This window comes from Thalassophryne amazonica, chromosome 13 (assembly GCF_902500255.1).
Source record: "Thalassophryne amazonica chromosome 13, fThaAma1.1, whole genome shotgun sequence".
NCBI lineage: Eukaryota > Metazoa > Chordata > Actinopteri > Batrachoidiformes > Batrachoididae > Thalassophryne > Thalassophryne amazonica.
The window spans coordinates 84,319,521-84,339,417 of record NC_047115.1 but is presented as its reverse complement, the minus strand read 5'-3'; the positions used below and the strand labels follow the sequence as shown (position 1 = coordinate 84,339,417).

The following is a 19,897-nucleotide window of genomic DNA, read 5'->3' as shown; positions in this document are numbered from 1 at the left end:
AAAATGGCACCGCACATGGAATGTTGGGATACGATGACGTCATGTGAATATTCCTCAGATGAACTGAGGAATATTCGTATGGCAGTCATTCTGCTGTGTGACTGCTAGCCCTAATGACACTCAAACTGGCATACAAATTGGCAACCCACCAGCATTTGGAGCAGTCTGATTGCTTTGGCATGTCCTGACTGTGCCCTGTTGAACGAGCCCAACCCCCCCCAAAAATCCTGTTTGGTGCACAAAGGAAATACTGTAATGTACAAATTCTATGGCAGGCATTCATCATGTGCACTAGATGTGAACATTGCTCAATCACACTGAATACACCATGTGTCACAGCGAGTTAGTTCATCTCCATGATACATTGTCACAGACTGCGACCATGTGGACAGGGTCTAACAGCCATGATTACATGATTATACAGATGAATCCTCTAACACATGAGGTGGACTAACAGTGGATGTGTGATTACATGCCCATTTTTGACGTTATACTGGGATCACAGATGCAGCGAGTCAGTGCGTCTCAGAGCCACGCCACACCATGCACAGCTGCAGGGGATGTTACAGCTCTATTTCACATCATACAAGTGTTACAACATTTGACCCATATGGAGGACTGACATTGCAACTGTATTACAGAGCCATCACAGTATTAATATGATAAATAATATCCTCTGGAACGGCACCAGATGGAACCACTTGTGCACGTCAGCCAGCTTGCAGCCGGGCTGGACTAATCACCCTTTTGACAGATATGTTAGAAATCATTATATATGGATCAGTCACGTAATACAATGACGGAGTTGGCACCATGGCCACACCCATGTGACAGTGAAGGCCACCGGCGCTTTGTACAGGCAACCGACAATCACATGGACTCCTGCTCCTGTCACTTCGGCCAGGATAACAGCTGATCGCAGCGCTGTGCAAACCTGTGCCTGCTTCATCCACACATCTCATCTGTTCACCTCATGGCTCATGCATGAGCCTGCCAATCCAGCATGGTGGCAGCTATACACAGCTGATCCAGAGAGAGAGAGAAAGAGAGAGAGGGAGCGAGTTGCAAGGTGTTGCATTCACGGTCTCATGTGACAAGTCGCTCACTGCAAGTTCACCTGTCACATGAGACTGTCTTTTCTGACTACTGCATCATAAGACATACAGGCCAGGGAATCGAAACAATCAACCACATAAATCACATTATTAATGGCCTAAGGAGACACATTATGAATGCAGCACTATTTACACGCGCATAAATTCTCAGTGTTTTGTTGGGGGTACGGGCAGGACTGGACAGGCCCATTGTGGGACTGGGTGGGCGTGTAACACACACATTGCGGGTGCGGGTGGTAACAGTCCGACATTCAGCAGGAGGCTGGGAGAGGGAAGGAGATACTAGTCCTGCACAAGCCTCTCTACCCAGAGCTCGTGTGCGGCATTGTGGGGTTTCGTGCTGTGTTAATTTTATTCCTTGTCTTTTTTATGTTATTCTGTCTTTATTTTTCATGTGGGAAGGTTTATGTCTGCATTTGACTTGCACTCTGTGTAGTCCACCTGGATTCAGGTGCTGCTGCCCTCCCAATTGCGCAAATCATTTGTGCTGGCTCTGTTTTAAAGTACAAACAGAGCAAAAGACAGACTGAAAAAAAAAAACAAATGTACACACTACCATACACAGTACAGGGAAGTAAAATCAGAGTCCGTGTCAGTCCATAACAAAATATTTAAAAGGGTGACAGTACAGGAATTAAGTCCAAGATTGAATTGAAGGTCCAAGTGTAAAGTCTGTAAATTGTTGACTTGTTTCAGAACAAGGAGCAAGGATATATATGACCAACAACAACACTTTAAATAATATTTGGCATTGCACAGTACAACACAAGTTATGTAGAAATATTTAGATAATTGATTGTACTTTTTCTTTTTTTATATATTCAATAAAGGGTCAGATCTTTAGGAATTTAAATTGCAAATTGGACAGATTATATCGAATCTCTTATAAATATAAGCAAGCCACCATGTCATTGATCCAGGCTTTAAAAGAGGGAGGAGCAACGGACTTCCACTCTCAGAATTGCTCTTTTTGCTGTAACCAGGCCAAACTTTAGGGCTTGTTGCAGGGTAGGTGGAAGGGTTAAAGAATACTCAGAGCAGCCCAGAATAATAACATGACAATCAGGAGATAACATTTTCTTACATGTGACACTGAACATCTGAAATATGTCTGACCAGAATCCCTTGAGTTTTGGACAAGACCAGAGTAGATAAGCCAAGGTCCCATCACTTATTTTACATCTGTCACATTTGGCAGATACATTAGGGTAGATTCTGTGTAATTTGGGCTTAGAGTAGTGCAGACGGTGAATGACTTTAAACTGAATTAGATGAAGTCTTGCATTGATCGAACAAGATTTTATCCCACACAGTCCTTTTGCCCACAGATCATCTGAGATGTCCATATCAGTGTCTTTAACCCAGGCATCTTTGATATGAAGAGATGGAGTTGCCACTGAAAAAAACTTTGACTCGGTTTGTGATCAGTTGTTTTGACGTGGGAGATTTTATCATAAGATCATAAAAATTGTGTTGTTTGGCATTGTGTCGAAGTTGGGGAAAGTAGGCCTCATGAAGTTTGTTATTTGAAGGTAACAAAAGAAATGTCCTTTTGGTAAATTGTACTTCAACTGCAGTTGAGCATAAGATGCAAATCAGCCATTAATATATAGATCCTTGACAGTTGAAAAAACCTTTATCAGACCACTGGGGAAACACAATGTCCATTAGACCAGGCTTAAAGGAGGGATTGTGACAGATAGGAGCATAGATTGATGTTCCAAGACCCAGCACACCCCTGGTTTGTTTAAGGGTCTTGAGAGAATTGCGGAGAACAAAATCAGTCTTTAACTTTTTTGAGGTATATTTAAGTTAGATAACAAGACAGCAGACAGTGAGGCTTCTGTGAGAGATAAAGCATTATCAGATTCAAATATTGGCCAGATAGGAGAAGAACAGCTGACCTGCTTTGCTCTGGCTGGAACATGACTCCAAAAAATCAATACCCTAGCATTACATGCCCAGTAATAATGACGAATAATAGGCAGACCCAGTCCACCCTCACTTGTGGGCTTTTGTAAATATAGTATAGAAATAGGAAGTGGTTTATTGGCCCACATAAAAGGTATAATCGATTCAATTGTTCTGAAAAAGGAAGACCTAAGGAAGATTGGGACATTTTGAAAAACGTAAATGAATTTGGGACGCACAACCATCTTAATTATGTTGAGTCACCCTATAAGGGAAAGAGGGAGGAGTTTACATTTCTCTATCCTCGTTTTTAGTTTATCAATCTGATCTAGGTAGTTAAGCCTAAAAAGACATTTAGGATTAATTCCTAGATAAACTAAATTTTATTTGGAGATTTTGAAGGGTAAACTGTGGAGGAAGCAAAGAGGGGCACGAGTAGACTTTTACCCCAATTGATTGTAAACCAGGAGAGCTGACCAAAGTAACTGATCAGATTAAGGAGAGGGAGGATAGCATCAGACAGAGTTAGGATGACATCATCTGCGTACAAATGTATGACAGACTCAGAGGAACCACACCGTATTCCTGTAATTTGAGGGTTCATTCTCACGGAAATAGCGAGAGGCTCAAGCACTAAGGCAAAAGACATAGGAGAAAGGCAGCATCCCTGTCTGGTACCACGTTGTAGCAAAAATGGAGGAGACTGCTCATGGTTAGTAAGAACAGAGGATTTAGGACAGGCATAAAGCATTTTTAAAATATATCAAAGGGTATCTCCTTACGACTGGTGGTTGGCTCTCACTGCGGTATTGTATCACTTCCTGTTCCGGAGCACAGCGGTGTTTTGCTGTATCTGTTAGCTGTTTAATCTGCGCAGTTAGATTGAGCTAGTTAACTAGATAACGATTTGTTTCACAGTGTAATCTTCACGTGGCTTAACTAAAGCACTCCCTCTGCTGAATCACCTCTAAATTATTTACACATTATTCACTTTGCATGTTTTTAGGAATCCGCTAGCTTAGCGCAGCTACTAGCTCTTAGCCGGTTTAGCATGGTGGTTTCTCCTGTCTCTCCCGCACTTTTCTGCTCTGGGTGTGAAATGTTTAGTTATTCCTCGGCCTCCTTTAGCAGTAATGGTACTTGTAATAAGTGTAGCTTATTCGTAGCTTTGTAGGCCAGGCTGGGCGAATTGGAGACTCGTCTCCGCACCTTGGAAAATCCTACAGCTAGCCAGGCCCCTGTAGTCGGTGCGGACCAAGGTAGCTTAGCCGCCGTTAGTTCCCTCCCGGCAGATCCCGAGCAGCCGGGAAAGCAGGCCGACTGGGTGACTGTGAGGAGGAAGCGTAGTCCTAAACAGAAGCCCCGTGTACACCGCCAACCCGTTCACATCTCTAACCGTTTTTCCCCACTCGGTGACACACCCGCTGAGGATCAAACTCTGGTTATTGGCGACTCTGTTTTGAGAAATGTGAAGTTAGCGACACCAGCAACCATAGTCAATTGTCTTCCGGGGGCCAGAGCAGGCGACATTGAAGGAAATTTGAAACTGCTGGCTAAGGCTAAGCGTAAATTTGGTAAGATTGTAATTCACGTCGGCAATAATGACACCCGGTTACGCCAATCGGAGGTCACTAAAATTAATATTGAATCGGTGTGTAACTTTGCAAAAACAATGTCGGACTCTGTAGTTTTCTCTGGGCCCCTCCCCAATCGGACCGGGAGTGACATGTTTAGCCGCATGTTCTCCTTGAATTGCTGGCTGTCTGAGTGGTGTCCAAAAAATGAGGTGGGCTTCATAGATAATTGACAAAGCTTCTGGGGAAAACCTGGTCTTGTTAGGAGAGACGGCATCCATCCCACTTTGGATGGAGCAGCTCTCATTTCTAGAAATCTGGCCAATTTTCTTAAATCCTCCAAACCGTGACTATCCAGGGTTGGGACCAGGAAGCAGAGTTGTAGTCTTACACACCTCTCTGCAGCTTCTCTCCCCCTGCCATCCCCTCAATACCCCATCCCCGTAGAGACGGTGCCTGCTCCCAGACCACCAACAACCAGTAAAAATCTATTTAAGCATTAAAAATTCAAAAAGAAAGAATAATATAGCACCTTCAACTGCACCACAGACTAAAACAGTTAAATGTGGTCTATTAAACATTAGATCTCTCTCTTCTAAGTCCCTGTTAGTAAATGATATAATAATGGATCAATATATTGATCTATTCTGCCTTACAGAAACCTGGTTACAGCAGGATGAATATGTTAGTTTAAATGAGTCAACACCCCCGAGTCACACTAACTGCCAGAATGCTCGTAGCACGGGCCGAGGCGGAGGATTAGCAGCAATCTTCCACTCCAGCTTATTAATAAATCAAAAACCCAGACAGAGCTTTAATTCATTTGAAAGCTTGTCTCTTAGTCTTGTCTATCCAAATTGGAAGTCCCAAAAACCAGTTTTATTTGTTGTTATCTATCGTCCTCCTGGTCGTTACTGTGAGTTTCTCTGTGAATTTTCGGACCTTTTGTCTGACTTAGTGCTTAGCTCAGATAAGATAATTATAGTGGGCGATTTTAACATCCACACAGATGCTGAGAGTGACAGCCTCAACACTGCATTTAATCTATTGTTAGACTCGATTGGCTTTGCTCAAAATGTAAATGAGTCCACCCACCACTTTAATCATACCTTAGATCTTGTTCTGACTTATGGTATGGAAATTGAAGACTTAACAGTATTCCCTGAAAACCCCTTCTGTCTAATCATTTCTTAATAACATTTACATTTACTCTGATGGACTACCCAGTAGTGGGGAATAAGTTTCATTACAGTAGAAGTCTTTCAGAAAGCGCTGTAACTAGGTTTAAGGATATGATTCCTTCTTTATGTTCTCCAATGCCATATACCAACACAGGGCAGAGTAGCTACCTAAACTCTGTGAGTGAGATAGATTATCTCGTCAGTAGTTTTATATCCTCATTGAGGACAACGTTGGATGCTGTAGCTCCTCTGAAAAAGAGAGCCTTAAATCAGAAGTGCCTGAGTCCGTGGTATAACTCACAAACTCACAGCTTAAAGCAGATAACCCGTACGTTGGAGAGGAAATGGCGTCTCACTAATTTAGAAGATCTTCACTTAGCCTGGAAAAAGAGTCTGTTGCTCTATAAAAAAAAGCCCTCCGTAAAGCTAGGACATCTTACTACTCATCACTAATTGAAGAAAATAAGAACAACCCCAGGTTTCTTTTCAGCACTGTAGCCAGGCTGACAACGAGTCAGAGCTCTATTGAGCCGAGTATTCCTTTAACTTTAACTAGTAATGACTTCATGACTTTCTTTGCTAATAAAATTTTAACTATTAGAGAAAAAATTACTCATAACCATCCCAAAGACATATCGTCTCTTTGGCTGCTTTCAGTGATACCGGTATTTGGTTAGACTCTTTCTCTCCGATTGTTCTGAGTTATTTTCATTAGTTACTTCCTCCAAACCATCAACATGTCTATTAGACCCCATTCCTACCAGGCTGCTCAAGGAAGCCCTACCATTAATTAATGCTTCGATCTTAAATATGATCAATCTGTCTTTATTAGTTGGCTATGTACCACAGGCTTTTAAGGTGGCAGTAATTAAACCATTACTTAAAAAGCCATCACTTGACCCAGCTATCTTAGCTAATTATAGGCCAATCTCCAGCCTTCCTTTTCTCTCAGAAATTCTTGAAAGGGTAGTTGTAAAACAGCTAACTGATCATCTGCAGAGGAATGGTCTATTTGAAGAGTTTCAGTCAGGGTTTAGAATTCGTCATAGTACAGAAACAGCATTAGTGAAGGTTACAAATGATCTTCTTATGGCCTCAGACAGTGGACTCATCTCTGTGCTTGTTCTGTTAGACCTCAGTGCTGCTTTTGATACTGTTGACCATAAAATTTTATTACAGAGATTAGAGCATGCCATAGGTATTAAAGGCACTGCGCTGCGGTGGTTTGAATCATATTTATCTAATAGATTACAATTTGTTCATGTAAATGGGGAAACTTCTTCACAGACTAAGGTTAATTATGGAGTTCCACAAGGTTCTGTGCTAGGACCAATTTTATTCACTTTATACATGCTTCCCTTAGGCAGTATTATTAGACAGCATTGCTTAAATTTTCATTGTTACGCAGATGATACTCAGCTTTACCTATCCATGAAGCCAGAGGACACACACCAATTAGCTAAACTGCAGGATTGTCTTACAGACATAAAGACATGGATGACCTCTAATTTCCTGCTTTTAAACTCAGATAAAACTGAAGTTATTGTACTTGGCCCCACAAATCTTAGAAACATGGTGTCTAACCAGATCCTTACTCTGGATGGCATTACCCTGACCTCTAGTAATACTGTGAGAAATCTTGGAGTCATTTTTGATCAGGATATGTCATTCAATGCGCATATTAAACAAATATGTAGGACTGCTTTTTTGCATTTGCGCAATATCTCTAAAATTAGAAAGGTCTTGTCTCAGAGTGATGCTGAAAAAATAATTCATGCATTTATTTCCTCTAGGCTGGACAATTGTAATTCATTATTATCAGGTTGTCGTAAAAGTTCCCTGAAAAGCCTTCAGTTAATTCAAAATGCTGCAGCTAGAGTACTGACGGGGACTAGAAGGAGAGAGCATATCTCACCCATATTGGCCTCTCTTCATTGGCTTCCTGTTAATTCTAGAATAGAATTTAAAATTCTTCTTCGTACTTATAAGGTTTTGAATAATCAGGTCCCATCTTATCTTATGGACCTCATAGTACCATATCACCCCAATAGAGCGCTTCGCTCTCAGACTGTAGGCTTACTTGTAGTTCCTAGGGTTTGTAAGAGTAGAATGGGAGGCAGAGCCTTCAGCTTTCAGGCTCTTCTCCTCTGGAACCAGCTCCCAATTCGGATCAGGGAGACAGACACCCTCTCTACTTTTAAGATTAGGCTTAAAACTTTCCTTTTTGCTAAAGCTTATAGTTAGGGCTGGATCAGGTGACCCTGAACCATCCCTTAGTTATGCTGCTATAGACTTAGACTGCTGGGGAGTTCCCATGATGCACTGAGTGTTTCTTTCTCTTTTTGCTCTGTATGCACCACTCTGCATTTAATCATTAGTGATTGATCTCTCCTCCTCACCACAGCATGTCTTTTTCCTGGTTCTCTCCCTCAGCCCCAACCAGTCCCAGCAGAAGACTGCCCCTCCCTGAGCCTGGTTCTGCTGGAGGTTTCTTCCTGTTAAAAGGGAGTTTTTCCTTCCCACTATCCCCAAGTGCTTGCTCACAGGGGGTCATTTTGACAGTTGGTGTTTTTCTGTAATTATTGTATGGCTTTGCCTTGCAATATGAAGCGCCTTGGGGCAACTGTTTGTTGTGATTTGGCGCTATATAAATGAAATTGATTTGATTTGATTTGATATCTGAATTTTTCACTGAAACCAAATTCTTTTAGAGCTGCAGACATATACCTCTATTCTATTTGATCAAAGGGTTGTTATGCATCTAGAGAAATGATGGCGGAGTTTGGTAGTTTGGTTGAATACATAATATTTAGCAGACGTCGCATATTAGAGAAGGGGAACCGATCTGGGACAAAGCCAGTCTGATCAGGGTGAATAAGTTTGCTTAAGTTTTTATTTAATCGATTTGTCAAGACTTTAGCAGTAATCTTTTCATCACTCTATAACAGACTCAGAGGACGATATGAAGTCACATTAGTGCTGTCTTTCTCTTTTTTCAACGTAAACAAATGTGTGCATCATAAATGGTTTTTGGAAAAATACCATTATCTAAAGAGCACTTGACCATCCTTAGTAAAAGCGGTGCAACTTTCTCCATATTGGCCTTATAGAACTCAGTTCCGAAGCCATCTGGACCACACAGCTTACCACTAGGGAACGAACGACTAGCTGCCTTAATTTCTTCTAAAGTAAAGTCTGCATACATTTTTAGTCTGGCAGCCTCATCAAGAGTAGGAATTTGTAATGTATTAAGGAAACCTGCAATATCACTTAGTTGAATTGGATACTGAGACGTACAGTTGGATAAAGTTATTGGCAAATTTTTCATTAATTTGCTTTGGGTTGGTTAGTATTTCTCCAGTGGGAGAAGATATCTTATGGAAAGCTCTTTCAGCTTGAGCACCTTTTAGCTGTCTTGAAAGTAGCTTGTCAACCTCATCACCTAACTCAAAGTCCCTCTGTTTAAGTTTCCGAATGTGGTTAATAACCTGGTCTCCGAGAATTTCATTGTATTCCATTTTTATTTGTAAAATTGAATCAAGGGTTTCTGGTGATTTAGATTGCCTGTATGTGTTTCTAATGTGGATAGTTCTGACTCAATGACAGACAGATGCATTAACTTTGGTCTCTTTCTTTAAGATTGGAAAGAAATTATATTGCCCCTCATTACAGCTTTAAACGTTTCCCAGAGTACTGAGTCTGAAACTGTTATTATCATTGGTAAGTAAAAAAAATCGGAAATCTTTGCATTCCTATTTTCGCAGAAAGATTTATCTGACATAAGTGAAGGGTTAAATTTCCAGTTGTAGCATTGCATAGGCTGACCTAAATTAATCTTAACAGTGAGTGGAGCATGGTCCGAAACTAATATGCTGTTATAGGCTGAACTAATAATGTTTGAGATGAGGTTAGAATTGACTAAGAAATAAACCAATCCGGAGAAACTACCATGAACAGCAGAGAAGAAAGAGTACTGTTTGTCTAAGGGGTGCTGGTGCCTCTGTTTGGAGATTAAGTAATTGGTATAAACAAAATAAATTATATTTACTCCAGATATGACGATTAATCAATCAATCAATTCAATCAATTTTATTTATATAGCGCCAAATCACAACAAACAGTTGCCCCAAGGCGCTTTATATTGTAAGGTAAGGCCATACAATAATTATGTAAAAACCCCAACGGTCAAAACGACCCCCTGTGAGCAAGCACTTGGCGACAGTGGGAAGGAAAAACTCCCTTTTAACAGGAAGAAACCTCCAGCAGAACCAGGCTCAGGGAGGGGCAGTCTTCTGCTAGGACTGGTTGGGGCTGAGGGAGAGAACCAGGAAAAAGACATGCTGTGGAGGGGAGCAGAGATCAATCACTAATGATTAAATGCAGAGTGGTGCATACAGAGCAAAAAGAGAAAGAAACACTCAGTGCATCATGGGAACCCCCCAGCAGTCTAAGTCTATAGCAGCATAACTAAGGGATGGTTCAGGGTCACCTGATCCAGCCCTAACTATAAGCTTTAGCAAAAAGGAAAATTTTAAGCCTAATCTTAAAAGTAGAGAGGGTGTCTGTCTCCCTGATTTGAATTGGGAGCTGGTTCCACAGGAGAGGAGCCTGAAAGCTGAAGGCTCTGTGTTGTGAAAGTGTCGTGACACGGACCCACAACAGGGGGCGTTAATGAACGGACAATGGATAAGCCAAAAGTAACAATTTAATGTTGTCAATCGCACAACGACGTACAGACAATATCAATATGGTGGACTGTCAATCATACATCAGGTGACGTGTGGGCAGGCTCGACGATAGAAGACGCCTGGCGAGAGAAGAGCCGGATCCCCACACAGCTTCCACCACCAACGGAGCTGAAGAACACCGGAGCCGCCAAGCCCTGCGCCCCAGGTGGCCGCTGTCTTCAGCAGTCAGACCCGGTACTGCTGGCAGAGAACAGAGACAGTCCTGATGAGTGTGAGTTCGCACACTCAGTAATCCCACAGTCAGTATTTAGTTAGGAGGGAGCAGCTCCACCTCCAATCACACACTCGTACAGCTCCTGTTTCACCACTTATCTGGTTTGGGGTGTGAGGCGATGCCGTCGCAGATCACACCAAACGCCAATCCCACAGATAAGGACACACCAGGAAAACGGCTGCAAAGAAGTTCAGATTAATACTCAATGTTTTGAGTCAGCAGAGAAAATTACCTGAATGGTAGCTGATTTCTCGGCGGGGAGGTGGAGTTGCAGTCCGGCCTTTATGGTGGTGGTGATGAGTAGTGGATGAGTGACAGCTGGTACGGATGATGTGTGACAGCTGTCACTCCTGGTCGCTCCGACGCCCTCTCGTGCTTGAAGCCCGCACTTCAAGCAGGGCGCCATCTTGTGGTGGTGGGCCAGCAGTACCTCTTCTTCGGCGGCCCACACAACACTCTGCCTCCCATTCTACTCTTACAAACCCTAGGAACTACAAGTAAGCCTGCAGTCTGAGAGCGAAGTGCTCTATTGGAGTGATATGGCCACTCAGTCAACTCATCACCATCTCCATAAAGGCCGGACTGCGACTCCACCTCCTCGCCGAGAAATCAGCTACCATTCAGGTAATTTTCTCTGCTGACTTAAAACATTGAGTAATAATCTGAACTTCTTTGCAGCCGTTTTCCTGTGGTTTCCTTATCTGTGGGATTGGCGTTTGGTGTGATCAGCGACGGCTTCACTTCACACTCCAACCAGATAAGTGGTTAGACAGGAGCTGCACAAGTGTGTGATTGGAGGTGGAGGTTCTCCCTCCTCATTGTGTACAGACTGTGGGATTACTGAGTGTGCGACCTCACACTCATCAGGACTGTCTCTGTTCTCTGCCAGCAGTACCGGGTCTGACTGCTGAAGACAGCGGCCACCTGGGGCCCAGGGCTTGGCGGCTCCGGTGTTCTTCAGCTCCGTTGGCGGTGGAAGCTGTGTGGGATCCGGCTCTTCTCTCGCCAGGCGTCTTCTATCGTCGAGCCTGCCCACACGTCACCTGGTGTATGATTGACAGTCACCATATTGTTATTGTCTGTATGTCGTTGTGCGATTCACAACATTAAATTGTTACTTTTGGCTTATCTATTGTCCGTTCATTTACGCCCCCTGTTGTGGGTCCGTGTCACGACACTTTCACAACAGTGATGGCTTTTTAAGTAATGGTTTAATTACTGCCACCTTAAAAGCCTGTGGTACATAGCCAACTAATAAAGATAGATTGATCATATTTAAGATCGAAGCATTAAATAATGGTAGGGCTTCCTTGAGCAGCCTGATAGGAATGGGGTCTAATAGACATGTTGATGGTTTGGATGAAGTAACTAATGAAAAGATTAGATTAGATGAGTATAATTTTAAATGTTAGCAAACTTGTGAAAAAAGAACAGAAAAAATAAATAAACAATTAGATTTTAGTACTGTATCAAAAATAAATAAATAGAAATTTAGTTCCAAATATAATCCACTGACATTTGTAAGGTATTTCCTGGAAAAATAAACAAATAGAGACATGATGGGCAGAATGATGCAACTATCAACTAAACAATTTAAATATGTAACTTTAATTGTGATAACGAAGGTAAGAGTCTTTAAGAGCTGTTTTAGATGTTACCTGGAGAGCTATAAAATCACAGCTAAAAGTTAGGTGTTTTCATCCAGAGAGTTAGCAAACCGTTCAGCATCAGCTGGAAATTCAAAGGTGTTGGTTTCATTTTTGTAGACCACTTGAAGTTTGGCTGGGAAACATAGCATGCATTTGGCACCTGCATCAGTAAGCCTTTTCCTCACAGCGTTGAAGGACTGGCACTGGGATGAGACCTCGGTAGTGTAGTCCGGGAAGATGGATACTCTTTGTCCCTGGTAGTGTAGCGGCTCTTGCTGGCGGCGAGCCTAAAAATATTACCCACGTTCTGGTTGTTGTGTACCTTCATGATGATGATGACTCTTGGCCGTTCGTTCAGTGATGGCTTGGGCCTTAAGGAGCGGTGTGCACGGTCTATTTTGACAGGCTTACTGAAAATGTCCTGGCCAAGTAGCTCCAGGATGAGATGTGAAACAAATTCAGAGGGGCGACCATTTTCTTGTCCCTCTTTGATGCCCACGATGCTGATGTTAATTCTGAGGGAGCGTCCCTCCAGGTCATTCAGCTTAGCCTTTAACATACCGTTAGCTACCTGTAGCTCCTTGCATGTAGCTTCCAGTGCTGTGATCTGGGTGTCATTTCTTGGTAAAGCTTCGTCCATGTCATTCATACGTTGCTTAGTTTCTCCATGCTCCCTTTGGAGTGCTGTGACGGTAGCGTCAGTGGAGTCGAGGCGACCTTCCATTGAGTTCTTTAAATTGTTCATGAGACGGCAAACTTTCTGTAGTTCGGCACCTTGGTTAGCAATGGCGGCTAATGTAGCCTCATTGCTAGGAGCTGAGGAAGTCAGCTGGGAAGCGGTTTTGTCGCTGTCCTCTTTTTTGGGAGGCATGATGCAGAACCGTTGCCAAAAGGCTGTCAGATAGTCTAAAAGTTAAAGTGGGGATGAAATATAGCTGGATGCAGTATTTCAACCTTTAAATATAAAGAGGAGTGCAGAACCATCACTTCTGATCCCCTCTGCAAATCATTTATGGAAATTGTGGATGCATTAGGATTTTGGCAATGCATTCGGGATTCGACGCACATTAGTGGAAATACCCTGGATATGGTTCTCGCACGTGGTATTGCTGTCACGAATATTGACATCATGCCTCTTACATCAGTGGTGTCTGATCACTCACTTATTAAGTTTACAGTTTTGCTGCCGTGCTTAGTGGAATAACAACCTTATATATCATTACTGCGATGCATCAACTCCTCAACTAAGACTGAACTCCAAGCTAGACTGCCTGATGTCTTAGCTTCACATTTGTCAAATACCCAGTAGGTAGACAGACTTGTGGATAGTTTAAACTCATTGCTCAAAACTACACTCGACATGATTGCACCACCTGTGTTAAAACCGCGCTCCCCAAAATCACAGTCACCTTGGTTCAATGATTATCTGCGTGACCTCAAGCATAAAGCAAGAGGTCTAGAACGGAAATGGCGTTGTTCAAAATTAGAAGTATTTCACCTTGCGTGGCGTGATGCTATAGACTATAAGCATGCATTATTGGCGACAAAGTGGACCTACTACTCTGATTTGATCAACAAAAACAAGCATAACTCAAAGTTCTTGTTCGACACGGTGGCAACACTTATGCATGGACAACCACCTGTAGTTCGCTCTCCTTTTACAGCACAAGATTTCCTGGATTACTTTGGGAAGAAAATAGAAGACATCAGGTTAAGCATATCCCGGCATGCCTTAACCCAGACACTACACTCTGCTATTGAGGTGGACGCCACTACTGAGGTATTACCTAGATTTACAGAATTTGATAGTATCTCACTAGGCATGCTGACAAAACTCGTAATGTCAACAACCTGTTTACTTGATCCTATAACAACAAAACTGTTTAAGGACCTGTGGCCCACTCTTGGGCCGACTGTGCTGGAAACATCTTATCTTAGGGACCTCATAGTACCATATCACCCCAATAGAGCGCTTCGCTCTCAGACTGCAGGCTTACTTGTAGTTCCTAGGGTTTGTAAGAGTAGAATGGGAGGCAGAGCCTTCAGCTTTCAGGCTCCTCTCATGTGGAACCAGCTCCCAATTCAGATCAGGGAGACAGACACCCTCTCTACTTTTAAGATTAGGCTTAAAACTTTCCTTTTTGCTAAAGCTTATAGTTAGGGCTGGATCAGGTGACCCTGAACCATCCCTTAGTTATGCTGCTATAGACTTAGACTGCTGGGGGGTTCCCATGATGCACTGAGTGTTTCTTCCGTGGTGGGTCTCATCAGGAACAACGACGAGACCCACTATAGGAGCGAGATCAGCCGGCTGACCATGTGGTGCGAGAACAACAATCTCCTTTTGAATGTGGAGAAGACGAAGGAGATTGTTGTGGACTTCAGGAGAGTGCACACCCAACACTCCCCTCTGACCATCGATGGTGCTGCTGTGGAGAGGGTGAGCAGCACCAAGTTCCTGGGTGTGCATGTGTCGGAGGATCTCTCCTGGACCACTAACACCGCATCACTGGCCAAGAGGGCTCATCAACGCCTCTACTTTCTCCGCAAGCTTCGAAGAGTCGGCGCAACACCACACATCATGTGCATGTTCTACAGGGGTACGATCGAGAGTGTCCTGTCATGCTGCATCACGGTGTGGTACGGCGCCTGCACAGCGACTTGCCGTAGGTCCCTTCAACGCATCGTGAGAGCAGCGGAGAAGATCACGGGCACCTCTCTCCCACCCCTCCAAGAACTGTACAACACCCGCCTCACCCGGAAAGCCACTAGGTGTTGTATGGCTGGGGGTGCCTGGCTGCCTTTTGTTTCTGTCTTCTGTTCTGTCTTTTGTTTTTCCTTCCAGGTGGCTTGCGTTCAGGACTGAGTGGCTGTGTGGCTGAGCTATTAGGACCTCACCCTGATCACCTGAGGCTGGTCATGTGCAGCTCGTCAGGACTCACACCTGTGGTGCATCTATATGGATTGGAGCATGGTTGCATTTAAGTCTGGAGTACACAGTGTGTATTTGCCAGAGACTCGACCTTGTGACCAGACGGGTGAGATCGTCGTCTCGAGAGCCATCTCATCATCATGGATGCAGAGACCATACCAGGTTTTGATGCCATGGTCTGTGAAAGAGGAGGGGGTGAGGTCTCACGCTCGTCAGCACACTTCCTGAGGTACAGTAGGTTTTGTGACTAACATTAGTACAGTCAGTAAATGTGGTGTCCCTCACACCTTATTATATTGAGCTGTTATGTTAGTCGTTTAATCAGCTTCCACTGCAGTGGATAATGTGAACTGGGTGTTCCATGCCTGCAGGGTGGGAAGCTGATTAGTGATTAAGCCAGGAAGTGTTTGCTGTTTATGTACACCTTTGAGTGGTCTCTCTGTGTGTGGAGTGTGGACTCACATGATGGTTTCTTCTTTCACAGACTCGGTTTGTCGCGGCCACCTGGGGGGTGTCGGCGGGGTCCTTGGGTCCGAACTGTTTCTGGCTCCGGACCGTTTGTGCTGCTGGGAGCGCACCGTAATTCCACCTCGCCAGACCGCGCACTCATTTGTTTGTAATTTAGCACATCACTGTTATGTTATTAAATTCTGTTATCCTTTGTACCGTGCTCTGCTTATTTTATACTGGGTCTTACTTCAAACGCTGGTCGGTGCTCCGACTGCGTCCGACACATAACACTAGGATCGTAAGTGACCCCACTCATCCATTACGTAGTCTCTTCAGCCTGCTGCCGTCGGGGAGGAGACTGCGCAGTCTCCAGGCCAAGACCAGCCGGCTGAGAGACAGCTTTTTCCACCAGGCTGTCAGGACACTCAACTCCCTCCCTGCTTTGCCCCCTTTCCCCCTGCTGCCCTCCACTCACACATAAAGACAAACTGGACTGTTTCACTTTCCACTCCCGCCAATTCCCTAACCTCCCTAACCTAAGCTGCTGTGAAGATATTGCACTTTATACATACTCTCTGCACAATGATCAACAACTGTATATATTCTTGCTCTGGTCATGGAATTTGCACATATCCATTACTGCTGAATGTTGTCCTGCCACTTTGCACTACAAGTATTTGTTTGATTACAATTTACCTTTTGTATAATTTTGTTACAATTACACTATTACAACGTTTTTTTGTTTTTTTTTACAGCTGTTAGATCTCTATGCAGATGATACTCAGTTATTCATGCCGATAACTGCTGGTAATCTCGTTCACATAAAATCCTTAGAAGATTGCCTTGCAGCAGTGAGAAATTGCATGTCTAGAAATGTCCTACTTTTAAACTCTGATAAGACTGAAATGATGGTTCTTGGTCCAGTGAGACATCGGCATCAATTTGACCAGTTAACGTTCAGCCTCAGCTCATGTGTCATACATCACACTGATAAAGTGAGGAACCTTGGGGTAATTTTTGATCCTTCGTTGTCCTTTGGCCTCCACATTAGAAATATTACAAGGACTGCTTTCTTCCACCTGCGAAATATAGCGAAGATTCGTCCCATCCTGTCTATGGCTGTTGCTGAGACCCTGATCCATGCATTTATCTCTTCTAGATTGGACTACTGCAATGTTCTATTTTCTGGTTTACTGCAGTCTAGCATGAGGGGTCTCCAATTGGTTCAAAATGCTGCAGCCAGACTTTGGACACAAAGCAGAAAGCACAACCACATTACACCCATTTTGGCATCCCTTCACTGGCTTCCTGTCCCAGTGAGATCAGATTTTAAGGTTCTGCTACTAACCTATAAAATTATTAATGGACTGGCACCCTCCTACCTAGCTGACCTAATTAAACCTTACGTACCGGCCCGGGCTTTACGTTCTCAGGGTGCAGGACTACTTTGTGTCCCTAAGGTGAATAAGAAGTCTGCAGATCACAGAGCTTTCTCTTATCGTGCCCCTGTTCTGTGGAATGATCTCCCTGCATCAATAAAACAGTCAGATTCTGTGGAGATTTTCAAGTCCAGACTTAAGATGCACTTATTTCCCTTTCATATGGCTAGCATACTGGTACAGTTTTGTTTTACGCTTTTTACTCTTTTAATTAATTTATTAGTAATTGGAGCGGGCCGCGGCCTCAACTTTACCTAAATTCTGGGTCTTTTAGTGAAGTTTAGGGCTAGTGGCCAGCGATCACCTTAGTATTTCTATGTTTTTCTTGTTGTTTAATGCTGGCAAATTATACAGTATTTTTTTGTCTTTCTGATGCCTGATTCTGGTTTTTTCTCTCTGTTTAAGGTGCAGCTCCATCCAGAGATGGGAGTTGTATTCGTGTTGGCGATCCTCCTGTCCTGTGCGCCAATAGCATTTCTTGTATATTCATCCGTGAATTGTTCTGTGAATTGTTCTGTAATTTACAGTTGTAGCATGGCCCAAGCAGAGGGTCACCCCTTTGTGTCTGGACTGCTTGAGGTTTCTTCCTCAGAGGGAGTTTTTCCTTACCACTGTTGCTCTGGGGGTTGGTAAGGTTAGACCTTACCTGTGTGAAGCGCTTTGAGGCAACTCTGTTGTGATTTGGCGCTATATAAGTGAAAATAAATTGAATTGAAATTGAAATACGTCTACTCCATCACTGCACTCGAGCGCCCCCCCCCCCAGTAGACTTGAACTTTAATTAAACATTCACATGGAGCTCTTACAGGTTTGAACAGTTTTAAAAATGCTTGATTCATGATTTTAATCTTCAGTGGGCGGATTTATAAATTCAAGTTCATTCAATTAAGGTTCATAGACTGCAGTTTATTTCTATATGTAAAATATTTTTGTATTTGTTTTTAAGAGTGAATCTTTTTCTTTAATGTTTTTGTGTTTCTGAGAGCTTGTGTATGTGATATGTTTTAATAAAATGTTGTGGCTGATACAGTGTAGGGAAACAACTGGCTCAACCCAGTGGCCATCTCTCCACAAAATTTAATTTTGCAAACGTCTCCTCTCTTGTGTTCATTGTTGGAAGTTGGATACTTATAAATGAAAGTTGATTTACGTTTTTAATGTACAGTAGCATTTTTAAAAAATCACATTTTCTGTTCCCTGATCATTGTTCATTTTGGATTTTAGATTACCCCAAAGAGCTGCGCTTCTTAAACAGCTCCTGTGAAAAGTGTTGCTGCCCGGCTCCGCCTCCCAAGATCAGCGACCTGATGAACGACAAAGATCTTCTGGATTTACTGCGAGTCAAACTGGACCCAAACCACTGCACCATCAAAAACTGGAAGAACTTTGCAAGTCGGTGGGGAATGAGCTACGATGAACTGACCATGCTGGAGCATCGGACCCAAGGCTCGCTGTCTCACAGTCCCACCCAAGAGTTCCTGCTACGCTACAACCAGAAAACAGTCACCGAGCTCACCGAACTTTGTCGCATCTACCAGCGTATTGATGTGCTCCGACTGCTGCAGAGCTGGATAGAGAAGGACTGGCCGTCACGCTGGCAACAGACTCACTAACTCACAGCGTTTGACTCTATATTTATGTCATACATGCTGTAACATGTTCTTCTCCATCAGCATGGATGAATTTTTCCAGTTTAAGATGAGTAACTAGTGAGTGGGGTCACAGTCTACGAGCACTTGCTACCGATTAACACTTTGATGTTTTAACTTGATTATTGCCAACCAACGCTGAGGGTGTTTGTCACAATGTCAGTAATAATTAGTTTAGCTCATTTAATGCTCTTCTGCAATATATGGAAATGATCAGGATGCACAAAAATACATACAAAAAATGTATACCCTTTAGCTATTAAATTTATCTCTAACTTGGCCTGAAAATGAAATGTATAAGAAAACAAATTTGAAAACTAACTACAAAAGAGATTGTTTCATGTCTTTCAGTTTTTTATGGTTGGATCAGATTTTTTTTAATTGTTGTTACCTGAGAATTAAATAAAACGTGTCACATCTTCAGTAACTTTTTAGTTCATGCACAAGATCTTAATTCGCAACATCGTCTAGAATAGGTAGACCCTTTTCATAGGTTGAACTTTATGTATCCTATAAGCAGCAAAAATATAAATGTAACACTTTTTGTTCACAATTTCACAAATTGAAGTAAAGCCCTAAGATTTCATGTGTGTTCACAAAATGATTATTTCTGTCGGATTTTGTTTGGAAATCTGTTGAAGTCTGTGTTCATTAGCTCTTTACTTTTGCCAAAATAATCCATCAAGATGCTGATTAAACGCCATGATTATTGAACAGATGTACCTCAAAGGGAGACTGTAAAATGTCCACTTTTATCACACAAAGCATAGATGTTCCAAGCTTTTTGGGGGGGAGGGGGTGGGGGAGTACTGTTGATATTCTGACGATGTCAACCAGAACTGTGGTCCCTGAACTGAATGTTTGAGTGGCTACCGTAAGCTGCTACCAGTGTCATTTCCAACCAGCCTCGCAATTGCAGGAAACATGTAACCGCACCAGCCCAGGACCACCACATCTGGCTTCTTCACAGAATAAACATCTTTTTCCCAGGCACATCTGTGCAGTAGTCATACTGTTTGGTCAGCATCTTGATAT

General features: G+C 43.0%; 1 protein-coding gene across 2 annotated transcripts in view; it reads left to right on the top strand.

The window, feature by feature from the left end:
- edaradd (EDAR-associated death domain) overlaps window positions 1–19,448 on the top strand; it is a 173,090-nt gene extending 153,642 nt beyond the window's left edge. For both annotated transcript variants that reach the window (XM_034184950.1, XM_034184949.1), the window contains exon 6: window positions 18,438–19,448. In XM_034184950.1, coding sequence (XP_034040841.1) covers window positions 18,438–18,826 — 389 coding nt within the window. In that variant the 3' untranslated portion in view covers window positions 18,827–19,448. The remainder of the gene's footprint in view (window positions 1–18,437) is intronic.
- Window positions 19,449–19,897: the final 449 nt, after the last annotated feature.